A 13,893-nucleotide genomic window follows, 5' to 3' on the forward strand; every position below is an offset into this window, starting at 1 on the left:
ATTATTTACCTATGTAATAAAACGCTTATTTAATTGTTTTATATTTTGCGGTTTAGGTATGTATTGTGCATGTTTAAATGACATTATTCAATAAAGTAGGTGTTGCAAATTTAATGTTATTAAATTTCGTGTTATGAAAATTTTGGAATAAATTTTTAGTGTAAAACAGCTCACAAATTTCCCACTGCTGGGTAGAGCCGTTATCTAAGCGGTTGTTTTTGACTTTATTAGTGCTTATTTCATCGTCCTAATTCAATGGAACTTAATATATATTTACTAATTTATGCATGTTCGAAAAATGAAAAAATCCTCTTTCATTAAAATCATTTACAAATATTTTTCAAAATAGGATTACAAATGCAGAAGTCCCTTACGATTGCATGCTGCCATCAATTCTATAAAGACTTTCAATTAATAACAAATATATTACTATTATAGAAACCACTAGATTTATCGCTAAGCTCGTGTTAATTTCATAACTTTATAAAACAAATCATAAGCGCACATGTATGACAGAAGTATTTCCTCTTATGGTCCATTAATTAAGGCTTTCATTTATTTCGCATTAATAAGGAAGGGCTTTTACCCAAATCCAAATTTTCCATCAAAATAGTCATCAAACAGCATGGCTCTATGAAAAACACATTCAACTAATTTCTTAGAAGTATCTCTTACACATGCAAACCTACTTTATTCGTAAAGAATTTGTGTTTTATTAGTTGTATGGGTTCATTATCGTTAATGATTTTTATGTTGTTAATGAGATTTTTATATGATTGATATTTAGACAATTTATACGATTTTTTAGTTTAGTACTTTACGATAATTTTATCAATACAGAAACACGTTTTTATTTTATGGAATAGGTTGGCGGACGAGCAGATGGGCCACCTGATGGTAAGTGGTCACCATCACCCATAGACAATGACGCTGTAAGAAATATTAACTATTCCTTACTTCGTCAATGTGCCACCAACCTTGGGAATTAAGATGTTATGTCCCTTGTGCCTGTAGTTACACAGGCTCACTCACCCTTCAAACCGGAACACAACAATACTGAGTACTCTTATTAGGCGGTAGAATAACTGATGAGTGGGTGGTACCTACCCAGACGGGCTTGCACAAAGCCCTACCACCAAGTAAAATTTAAAAAAGTAAAGTTAAAATATAATAGTAGATGGATATATGTTTGGAAGAAGTGACCTATTAACTATGAGTCCGCCTACAGATTACCTTTAGCATTTTCGCTGTGATTGTTTACCGATTTATAATAAAGTATTAACAGATATATTAATAGAGATCGACTTTTGAATGTTTGTTTGAGTGTTTCTTAAATTACAAGAAACCACTGGAAATATCTTCAACCACAGAAAAAAACTACATAGGAAAGCATAGAAACAACAGCCAACACTTCATATGAAAAGCTCCGTAGATTCGCAATAAAAATATTAACTGATACGTCTCACTTTGTCACATTTACTAGCAAGTTTGTAAAAACAAAAGTATTTTTTTTTTATTTCGAAGTAAATATACCTCTTTTACCTGATAACACGAGATGAAAATAATATAATTTTGCTGAAATTCTGTCATTGGTAAAAATAATTCAGGAAATCTAAAAAACCAATTTAAAAATTCAACCATAAAAACTAAAAAGTAAAAATTGTAATTAAATCTATGTGATCTAAAAAAAACTTTTGCAATTTATGCTTATTGAGATTTCTTAAAATAAACCTCTCTAGTAGAATGAGGACTGTTAAAGTTCATTTCAAAATGAAAACAAATGATCGTTGAGTTCGCAATAAGACTGACGCCTCACGAGGATGGGTCATACGATTTACATGCAATAATACAAAGGTAATTTATAAAGCATTAAATGTTTTAAATAATAAAATTCAGTAAGGTAATAACAACTTTTTTTTATGCTTTTGATTGGTAGCGAGCCATGGCCCATATGGGCCACCTGATGGTAAGTGGTCATCAACGCCCATAGACAATGGCCCTGTAACAAAGATTACCCATTCCTTTCATCGCCAATGCTCAAGTAACCTTGGGAACTAAGATGTTATGCCCCTTGTGCCTGCAGTTACACTGGCTCACACACTCTTCTAACCGGAACACAATAATACTTCGTACTGTTGTTTGGCGGTAGAATGTCTGATGAGCGGGTGGTACCTACTCAGACAGGCTTGCACAAAGCCCTATCACCAATTAAAACTTGTAAATATATGTAAATATGGTATATTATATCAAATTGTAGTTTATTATATACGAATTATCTTTTCAGACCCGACATGGCGTCAACCTTTTTCGGGTACATCGCTACATAGTATAAAACAAAGTCGCTTCCCGACGTCTGTGCGTTTAGATCTTTTAACTATTATTTTACCAATTCCCATCAATAAACAGAGTTAGTCAAGAGGAAAGTTCATAAACATAAAACATGTATGAAAAGAGCCGAGTATTACAACCTCTGTAGCCGAAAAACAAAACATTTTTTTTTAAGTTTTGTGCTTAGTCTATCTAGACTGTTATTTGAAAGTTGTATATATAGTAATGGGAGATCATGTAACATCTTAATGCATGTTTATGTCACATTTATATTATAAAGAGATTATTTTTGTTTTTGCATTTATTTCATGCAAAAAATACGTACACTATTTGCATATTTCTTAAAGCGCTAATATCTAGAAGTGGTGGTTATCTCTTACCATCAGGTAGACCATTTCCCATCCTATCTATACTAAAAAAATACATTAAAACGTTTTAAAACTTGAAAAACTTCGAAATATTTAAAATTCTCATTATATCACAATGTCTCATGAACATAATACTAATTAATCGTTTGTTTTCTCACAAAATAACTGGATATGTACGGAATAACTTTAAAATTGCATTACAGCGGACCTAATGCATAATAATCGCGTTTAATTTAATTCAAACTTGAACTAATTTAAATATCCAAACAAGACATTATAGTCTGAGTTATTTCAGAAACGTTTTAACAATTTACAATTTTGTAAACAAGCTAGTTGTGTCTTATGGATTCGTCTGTTCAAATTCTGTTTTTCTCTGCTCATTTGTTTAGTTCTAAGTGTTCAATGATATCCGTTGTGGAGAACTGAGATGGCCCAGTGGTTAGAACGCGAGCATCTTAACCGATGATTGCGGGTTCAAACCCAGGAAAGCACCGCTGATTCATGTGTTTAATTTGTCTTTATAATTCATCTCGTGCTCAGCGGTGAAGGAAGACATCGTGAGGAAACCTGCTTATGTCTAATTTCATAGAAATTCTGCCACACGTGTATTCCACACGTAGTGTTCCAAACCTTCTCCTCAAAGGCCTCCTTAGCCCAGCAATGGGAAATTAACCGGCTGTTGTAGTTGTTTTGACGAACAGTAATTAACAAATAATGTGTGAACACGATTAGGTATGGACGACATCATAATAATATAATATACAAATTTTAATCATTCAGCAAACAAGATCACGTAAATAACAAATATCAAAATAACGCATAAACCAATCAAGTTTTAACAAATAACAGAATTATGATTACAAGCAAAATACAATTAAATAAACGAATTAATTATAATACAATGTTTAAATTTGGAACGTTTCTGACGCTGTATAAACGTTAATTTCCTTTTTTATGCTTATTGAACATATCGTATCTATTTTATTATACATCTTTATATCTTTAACTAAGTTTCCTTGAGCCGCTCGGGAGGCTCCTAGGCTTTGTAATATAGACTACAGTTTAGAGAATGGAATTTAAATTCAGTTTATTTATTATATGTAACGATCTTTGTATACTAATTACAAATGTGGGAATAGGACCTCCGTGGTTTAATAGTGTGTACAGCAATTTTTATGGGTACGCTACGAAGTCCGATTCCCGGCCGAGTCGATACAGAAAAAGTTTATTAGTTTCCTATGTTGTGTTGGGTGGGTGTTGGTGATATCGTCGTTACTTCTGATTTTCCATAACACAAGTGCTTTAGCTACTTACATTGAAATAAGAGTAATGTATGTTATGTTGTCTAATATTTATTTATCATCATCATCATCAACAGCCCATTTTCGTCCACTGTTGAACATAGGCCTGTTCAATGGCTTTTAAAAAAATTACAAAATTTATTCATTATTATTAATTCAAATTACTCATTAGCTGTAGGGTAAATCAGGCAATACCATGTAGTATAATATGCTCAAAATCAAAATATACTTTATTCAAGTAGGCTCACAAAAAAGTAATAGAAAGTTTCATTCCTTAAAGACCGGCAACACACATGCAAGCTATCCGGTATTTAAGATACCCATGTCCAATAGTTTTCACTTTCCACCATTTCTGATACTCATTCATTCAAGAAACTCATTAATTACTCTATACCACGTTGTTACAGTTTATATTATACATTATAAATAATATTTTAAGTAAATAACACGTGACAATGCATTCGATAAACATATTTTTTATCTGTTGTAAATCGTAATTGATATAATCTATGTTAATACCTTATGTGATGTAAATAAAAACGAGCTTCAGCTTTTCCACTCAACGTATCAGCTTCCGATATCGAGCTGTCATGATTCCATTAGTACGTTTAACTGCATTAAATTATTATCACGTTTTCATAATAATTTAAGATAAACGTACTACACGTACGTCAATGGTCGTTATTGTAAATAATTCATAATAAGAATATTAAAAAAAATGTATTAACACAATATAATGACAGTTATAATAACACGTCAGTTTTTTTAATCTGTATTACTTTTACAATCGAAATCGGTTGTTTGGCCAAGGTATAACTCCTCTAATCTCACATTCTATATTCAAATAACAATTCTATTGTAAACAACAAAATAAAATGGCGGATTGCTGATGTTTTTAATTTGCGGAAGAAATTATCCAATACCGAAACAAAATCATTGACAGAAAGCTACATTACTCTGTCGTCTTATAGTCTATAAATTATATTTATATCATAACAATTTATTTATTTTAAACTATACGTGTGTGAAACCGAGCGTTTCTCTAGTTTCATATAATTCACACCGTCGCACTATTCTCAACCAATAAGTGAAATTGCTCCCGAGGTGCATTTTCGTCATCGGAATTTTCGATACTTTATTACACATATTTTAATATTAAACATTCTATAACGATGTAAATATTCTATATGATTTCGAGATTCGAATTGAAAATGCTTAAATTCACATACCAGACATCAAATATGTATTGATATCAACAAGATCTACTAGTGGGTTAAAGGTTACGAATATGGAACGAATAGGGAAATGTGTAAGTACTTGTTTTATAATGAAATATTATTTGTCTGATTTTATCAGCAACAACAACAGCCTGTAAATTCCCACTGCTGGGCTAAAAGTCTCCTCTCTCTTTGAGGAGAAGGTTTGGAACATATTCCACCACGCTGTTCCAATGCGGGTTGGTGGAATGCACATGTGGCAGAATTTCTATGAAATTTGTCACATGCAAGTTTCCTCACGATGTTTTCCTTCACCGCTGAACACGAGATGAATTATAAAGACAAATTAAGCACATGAGTCAGCGGTGCTTGCCTAGGCTTGAACCCGCAATCATCGGTTAAGATGCACGCGTTCTAACCACTGGGCCATCTCGACTTGATTTTCTCATTTGAGTTTATATGAAATTAGGCTTTAAAGTAACGGAAAAGGATTGCTTAGATACAAACCTAAAAAATTATCTGCTTGAGATATTCCTCTAAAAAATTTAGTTTATTTTATTTAAGTACTATGAGCTAATTTAGTTTTCATAAAATTTACTAGATGGCGTTACTATTCTTTTAAATCGCGCTGACTTTTGTACATTGTGCTTTACATAGTAAAAGAATGTCTAGAAAGTGATTTTTGAAAGTATAGAATATTAATCCAGTAAAGCAGTTAGAAAGGTATACTAAAAATGTTGACAACGCCGATTCAAACTACATATATTCGTAATAACTTAATAATACAAAATTCTAGCTATACAAGTATGAAATCCCCAGAACCTACTTATACCCTAGCTAGACCTCGGAGCTTAAGGTAAGCCGCTAAACCACCATTAAAATTAATACGTAAGTAATAAATATTAACATAATGTGTTTAATCAATTGATGGAATAATCTCCAAGCCTTTGTATAAGTTGGAAAAGTGACATTATTTAAACATTGCTTGTTACTTTACTATACCAGCATAACAGTTACAGTTTACAGTTTTTCAGCTTCCAGAAAATAAAGAGAGAATACCTTAATTTTATCACATCGGTACTCCGATGGCTGTATTCGTGGGTGGCCCCTGAGTGTAAATTACAGTGTCCGTCTCGAGAGAGGCCAAGCATTAGTTGCCTTTTCCGTGAATATTTTTTGTAAATATTTCATTAAAGATTTATCAACTCCGCTGGGAATTTTTAATGAGAGTATATGTATTATTTAATAAACCTTTAAATATTAAAAAATTAAGGATAATAAACCCTTACTTAAATGCTGTTTATTCCATCCATCGCATGTGTCCATTGCCACTACAACACTGATTACGCATCGATTAACAGAAATACATAATTATAACTCTTATATACTGTGTAAATTCTTTAAAAATAAAGTTGTGTACTGTGTAAATTCTTTGGCATAATAAGGTTTGTTTGTTTCAACTAAACTGCTTTTAGGACAATCGATATTTAAAAAACTATGTGTTAGCGAATAGGTAAACAGAAGCAATTCTTGAAAACCCTTTTTTATTTTTCAATATTGTCACACGTACGGATTTTCACTGGAATACATTTGTCAATTAGTAATTACTTTCATCGTACATTTAGTTCACTCACAAAAAACGTTTCGAAATCATTAAATTTTTCTTAATACTAATAATATTTATACTTGAAAATCATTTTTATTCTTTATAAAAAAATCTAATGAAGAAAACACCAATAATTATTCGAACAATTTATTCGTTTTTCACTCATATTTAATTATTCGGAACGTTACATGTATATTATTTGTCACGTAAAATGAAAAACAATAAGGACATAGATCAGAGGATATAAAAATCTGTAACAATTCTTAACACATGACTTGAGGCGTCCATCAGCTGTCTATGACCTTTCAAAGAACAAAGTATTCATCTTTATACAAAAATATTCAAGTCAATTTATTTGTATTATCATTTGTTATTTATATTCAGGTAAGTATTTACTTATATTCAAATGCTATAATGGAATTTACTATAACCAAATAAATTATCTTTACGTTATAAAACAAACTTATTTATAATGATATGAATATCCTAGATGTGCCCGACACTGTATGCGTTTGAGTTTAAAAAAAAAATTATTGTTTTAGCTAAAGTAATTATTACATCAGCTATCTGCCAGTGAAAGTCCCGTTATAATCGGTCCTGGCGTTTCAGATCGTAGCCGTAATAAACAGACATACAGACAGAGACAAAGAGTGTAATGAAAATATTTTGATATATGTACCGTGTGTGTGCGTGTGTTTTGACATATGCTTTTAGCAAGGGGTTACTTTAATGTTATAAACAGACACTCCAATTATATTATGTGTGTGGATTGTTAAAGAATTAAGACAGTAGTTAGAACCGTTGAGTCTTATGTGAAGGTTTCTGTCAAAATCAAATCATACCACTGAGTTATCCAGTGATTAGGTAATTTGCATGCTTGGAATGAGTTCTAAAACCATGTTATTAAGAGGGGATAAGCCCTTCTGAGATGGCCCAGTGGTTAGAACGCTTGCTTAACCAATGATTTCGGGTTCAAACCCAGGCCAGCACCACCATATGTATGTCCTTAATTTGTGTTTATAATTCATCTCGTGCTCGGCGGCGAAGGAAAACATCGTGAAGAAACCTGTGTCTAAATTCATAGAGAATTCTGCCACATCTGCATTCCATCAACCCGCATTGGAACAGCGTGGTGGAATATGTTCCAAACCCTCTCCTTACTGGGAGAGGAGGCCTTAGCCCAGCAGGGGGGAAATTTACAGGCTGTTACTGTACTTTACTTTAAGCCCTTCGCCCAGTCGTAGAACAATAACACTCTGTTACTCTCCTATATTATCTAGACGGTAATTACTTAAAGTCGCCGCAATATAATTCCTAGCTTTAATAAAGAAATATAATTAACATTCCTTCAATGTCTTTTAAATGCAAAACATATTTAAAACAAGATCATAAGTTCGCTTTTACTGATCTCCATAAACCTAATATCTTTTAATTTACGTCAGAACTAAGAAAATTGCTTCATTACCCAATAGAACGTACTGAAAATATTTTCACTAAGACAGTCTATTCATCATACATCTCCCAGAGGATTACAAAAGATTTTCCTTGTGTATATTTGTAATGTGAAAATTAAGGCGAGAAACGAAAAGGGGATATTTTATTATTTTTTTAAATTATGTTAAAGAAACAACGGATATATTAAAAATATTATTGTATTGAACATCAAGTACATAAATCCGTTAAATAATTTCGACCCAGAGTTCCTTTCGATCCAGCCGTGATATTCAGAAATCCTTGTGTAAAGCGTAGTTCGGTCGAAATTCTTGCCGCTAACAACGCCAACCAATAAATCCCTATTCGGATTTTCCGAGGGATCCAATGTACCTTTACAAGCCAAAGGGCCCCCAGAATCACCTCTCGAAACATCTGTCACCGCAGAATTCGAACAAATAAAGGTATTCATGTTCATTTCCCAGATGATCGAGCACTGCGTTTTCGGTATTGTACTTATCTGTGCCACAAGTAACACCGGCGAAATGGTATCACGATTGCTGTGACCTGTTCTACCAAAACCCGCAGATACACACGTCCGCGGGTAATCTATGCTTCTCGCGGCCGTTTTGACGTAATCGACATTGGGCATAAATTTCCACTCTTCGCTAACGAATACAAGGGCTATATCGTGTCTCGGGAAATGGAATTGATTGTGCAATACAACCTTTCGTATTTTCCTCCATTGACTGATGGCGTTCGTTTCCGTTTCACCGGAATGAGTTAGTACATTGCGTAGGCTGCCGGCAACTACGCGTAGGACGTGAGGGTTTTTGGCGTAGTAGAAATTGTGACCCTCGAAGCAATGGGCCGCTGTTAGAACTTTGACTTTGCTTATAATGCTGCCTCCACAGAGGTTTTTCCAAACGATTCTTCCTTCACCGATTTTCCGTAATGGTTCCTTTATGGATACTAAGTATGGAATTCGTCCTCTCGACGCGACTTCCCCATTTACGATTGTTGGTTTTACGTAAAATTTTGAATATTTTAACGTTGTTATCACTCTGCGATCTGGTTCACATGTTGAGTGTATTATGAGTGCGGAACTGATGACTAATAATTTGATGATCATTTGGAAAATAATAATTAATATGCAGGAGATTTATTTAGTCTACATAATGACTTTTGACTTATGTAAGACATGATACACGTGACAAATTACGTTCCTAAATGTGTTTCTAGACGACAAATATTAAATAAAATATCAAATATTTTGAAGTGAAACTTCTTTAGAAACGTTTCTATTTAAAACTCGATAAAACGTAAATTATTTACGCCAAAGAATCAAAAACACTTCTACCGTGTATGGAATAAACTTACACTTTATAATTTTTACGAATATTTTCGAATTAACATTTCCTCACGTAGTATTTATATTAAAAGTAAATAAAACAAATGCTCGCATATAAAGGCTTTGCATTTTTATTGACTTTATTATAATGCGTAGTAGAAACTTTCAGTTTTATCTTTAAGTAGATATACTAAAATGATCTATACCTATTACTACTAAATAAAACAAAAACATAAGAAAAACGTTTTGAGCCCGTTTTCGTTCCTTTTACATAAATACTTTTTACTCTATAATAAGGATATCGACATATAATGAATTTAAGTAGTAAATTACTTAAAATTTTCAAGGTTAATCAGATTATAAATTGAGAAATTACGCAGAAAGGAAGAAGATTAGCGAATAAATGAGGTGATCGTCAAAGTAAATTGAGACAAACGACTATCCGTAATCAAAGAGCTGGTCGGACATTACGTTTGCCTAATAACTGATGAACAGTAACTTACGATATACGAAGATGCTTTGGTGGAAACTTCAAATACAGCAACACACTATCCGTAACGATTTAAATTATTACTAAAAACTACAACAACTACAACTTACAACTTCGATTAAATTCATTAATTCTGTAACAATAATTGGGCCCAAATAGCCCAGTGGTTAGAACGCTTAAGTCTTAATCAGTGATTGCGGGTTCAAACCCAGTCGAGCGCCACTGAATATTCATGTGCTAATGTTTGTGTTTATAATTCATATTATGCTCATGCTCATGCTGCATGTGTCTAATTTCATAGAAATTCTGCCACATGTGTATTCCACCAACCTGCATTGGAACAGCCTGGTGGAGTATCTTACAAAAAATCTCCTCAAAGGGAGAGAAGGCCCTAGCCCAGCAGTGGGAAATTAACAGGTTGTTGTTGTTGTAACAATATAAAATTACCTAAACTTTGCTTGGCCGATGTATTAAAAACTAATTTAATATATTTTCGATTTTGTATGTGTCGGCGCGAGACCACGAATTTAAGAAAATCACCCGTCCAGAAATTGATTGTTAAGTTAATAATTTTTAGTGAATTGTTAAATTAGTCTGAAATATTTTAGTGTATGTAAAAAGGTGTTGACTGAATAAGTCTACCCACCTATTTTTGTTATAAAAGATCAAGCGCCCGCCGGTATCGACAGGCTTGGTCGAGCCGTCGGAGCGATCGGACCGCCTCATATTGGAATAAATCAGAGAAGAATATTCACTGAGATTAATTTCAAACCTCCGAGGATGGATAAGGATCGAAACCCTGACACTCGTGACGTCAGTTACACTGGCGTCATGTTTTTTAAAAACGGGCCCGGACATGCCACTCCGTTATATATTACTTAGAAAAAGGGTACATACTATACAATTAAGGCTTAAAGAAATCCACGAGTCAAACACCAAGCCTCTATATTGAGGGATTTAGTTTTGCGAATGTAAAAAATAAAGTCCACTAAGTCAATGGGTCTTCGTTAATTGCGTCCATATTTACATAAGCGTATTTTTAACGTTATTTACTTTTTATAATTATATATAGTAATTATTTACAATATATATAAATGTATGTAGGCGGCAGTAGATTTATACTAACAACAACAACCTGTAAATTCCCACTGCTGGGCGAAAGGCCTCCTCTCCCTTTGAGGAGGTTTAGAACACATTCCACCACGCTTTTCCAATGCGGGTTGGTGGAATGCACATGTGGCAGAATTTCTATGAAATTTGCCACATGCAGGTTTCCTCACGATGTTTTCCTTCACCGTTGAGCACGAGATAAATTATAAAGACAAATTAAGTACATGAAACAGAGGTGCTTGCCTGGGTTTGAACCCGCAATCATCGGTTAAGATGCACGCGTTCTAACCACTGCGCCGTCTCGACTCTTCTACTAATACTAATATAACTATTATTATTTTCTTGGAACACTTGATGTTTTCTTGTTTTTGCTTCCCATAAATGTGAAAAAATTGGTATCTAATTAATAAAACGATTATTGACTTTAAAATTTATTAATCATAAAATAAAAAACAATTAAACAAATGGAAATACTTATATTTATTAAATAAAACGAATTAAAACATTTTTAACATTTTATTAATTAATTTATATTATATAAAATGTTTAAAACATCATTAACTTTCACAATAAAATAATTTGTCCATAAAATACTTATAATTAGGCAATACATTTATCGTTAATTCCTTACATTGAGGTTACATGTCATATGTGTCGTTACCTTTAACTGTAATCGCTTATTCTAACGGTAATACTAAAGAAAATCGAATATACAGAAATGCAAAAACAAGCATTAAAAATATAGCTATTACATTTAAGAAATAAAAAAAAATACTATTTATAAAAAATATATATATAATCTGTTTCAAATACATCTGTCGATTTAAAAAATAAAATAAACCAATGATGATTTTCTTTTGATATTTATAAAAATTAATTAATAAGCACCCGTTTATACAAATTTAGAATAACATTCATTCATACTATAAAATACAAGTAAATGCTGATTAGTATATTTTTTTTAATTTGGCGGCAATAATAAATGAATATTTAAAAAAATATATTTGAAACAGATTATAAAAATTAATACTCAAAGAATGATATAAATAAAAAGATTAAATTTATTGTATTAATTACAATTCTTAATTTTCTATTATTGATTCCAAGATATCGAGCCTTACTAATAATTACAAAAAAATATATATGTATATAGAAAAATTATTATTGATTTTTTCCACATTAAAACCTCTTTTAATGTCACCTTATTTTTCGTTGAAATATAGTTAAGATCGCTTCCATTCATCTAGAAATGCTTTATTATACAGGCAGTATATTCACAACACTTTTTTAATCTAAAAGCATACGATAATAATTTATTTATCTATGAATGAAGTAATGAATGAATTTATAATTAGTTCTGTTATTAAGTTTCTTAGTGACTTAGTAATAAATCAGTTCATTCAGTCAATCAATTATCAAATTGTTCAGTTATCTTTATGATTGACTAAAATTATTAATGAATGAACAAATTAATGAATGACATTAAACACATTCAATCGAAATGATTCATTCATTTAAAAACATTAAGGTCGTAAGTAAGCATCTCGTATGAAATAGTTTTTTAATCATATAGTATTGAGCGTATGTATAAGTTTTGAAGTTAATGTGAAAATATTCATTCTAAATTCAAAATGGCGTCGAATAAATGACAATATATTTGAGAATAGAATGATATACTACCAACAAGAACATTTTTTTTCTTTCATCTTGATTTTTATTGTTATATTTCGAGAAATCCTTGACATTTATGAAGACAACGGTTCCCTCTACGATATATAGAATGTAACATCACAATATGTGTTTTATTTTATATTACATTTCTACATTAAAATGCATCTAGAAAAATAATCGTCATCTACGCAGGCGATATGATTCTGTGATCTAGAACTTTGGAATTGCGTTTTATGTCAAAAAATCAACATACTACAAAACTAGCTTCTATTATACTTACAACCAGTTTCTGAGTGTTAAACGTCAGATTAATCAATTTGAATTTAAACTGAATCGTGATTGGTGGATATCAGTCAATGACACCTCAGGCGACCAATGAGCGCTTAGCACAGTTAGACTAATAAATCTCACAATGATAAATTGAAAAACCAGTGTTACACTTAATTATTACAAAATTTTTAACATATGTATTGTCTTATGTAAAATTCTGTGAAACTATTTCCATACATTTTGGAGGATCCTTATTCAAAGAATATGTATAATTCAATACCAATTGCTATCTGCCTGTTGATTGGTTAAAATCAATCGATGACGTTTGGGGGACCAATAAACGTTCAGTATTTAGTCACGTCAAAAAATCTGGCAGACTGTAGATTTTAAACATATGTATTGTCGAAATGTATATAGACTATGTATTAATATAAGTATGAATTTAATTTAAAATTCTATACAATATTACATATATGATCAAAATGTCAGGAATATATAATTATATACTATACTTTTTATTTATATAGATAAATGTATTTAAAAAAGCATGCTTTGTTATTAAAAAATAATCCTATTAATTACTAAATAAAGAACAAATTCGCTTGACCCTACTGAATCAGACATAACATCTTTCTAATTCATTTGTTAATCATGACTAAACAGAAAAGCAAGAATCATGAAACTTTAAAGCAAATAAACATAGCTCTTATGTGTTTGATGTTAAAGTTCACTTTCCAAATTAGTTTTCTT

At 31.6% G+C, this 13,893-nt stretch overlaps 1 protein-coding gene across 1 annotated transcript; it reads right to left on the reverse strand.

Moving 5' to 3' along the window:
• Nucleotides 1-8,438: 8,438 nt before the first annotated feature.
• Nucleotides 8,439-10,925, reverse strand: LOC124539112 (mast cell protease 4-like). Its single transcript, XM_047116437.1, has 3 exons — nucleotides 10,915-10,925; nucleotides 9,801-9,889; nucleotides 8,439-9,166 (listed from the first exon to the last, which is right to left on the reverse strand). The coding sequence occupies exons 1-3, from the start codon at nucleotides 10,923-10,925 to the stop codon at nucleotides 8,439-8,441; spliced, it is 828 nt and encodes a 275-aa protein (XP_046972393.1).
• Nucleotides 10,926-13,893: the final 2,968 nt, after the last annotated feature.

Source organism: Vanessa cardui, chromosome 21, assembly GCF_905220365.1.
Source record: "Vanessa cardui chromosome 21, ilVanCard2.1, whole genome shotgun sequence".
In the NCBI taxonomy this organism is placed as follows: domain Eukaryota; kingdom Metazoa; phylum Arthropoda; class Insecta; order Lepidoptera; family Nymphalidae; genus Vanessa; species Vanessa cardui.

What these genes read in the sequence shown, in the direction of transcription:
- LOC124539112 (XM_047116437.1), bottom strand. An exon ending in TAGTAGTAATAGGTATAGAT is followed by an intron (nt 9,167 to 9,800) that starts CATTTTAGTATA and finishes TTTGGAAAAACC; the next exon opens with TCTGTGGAGGCAGCATTATA.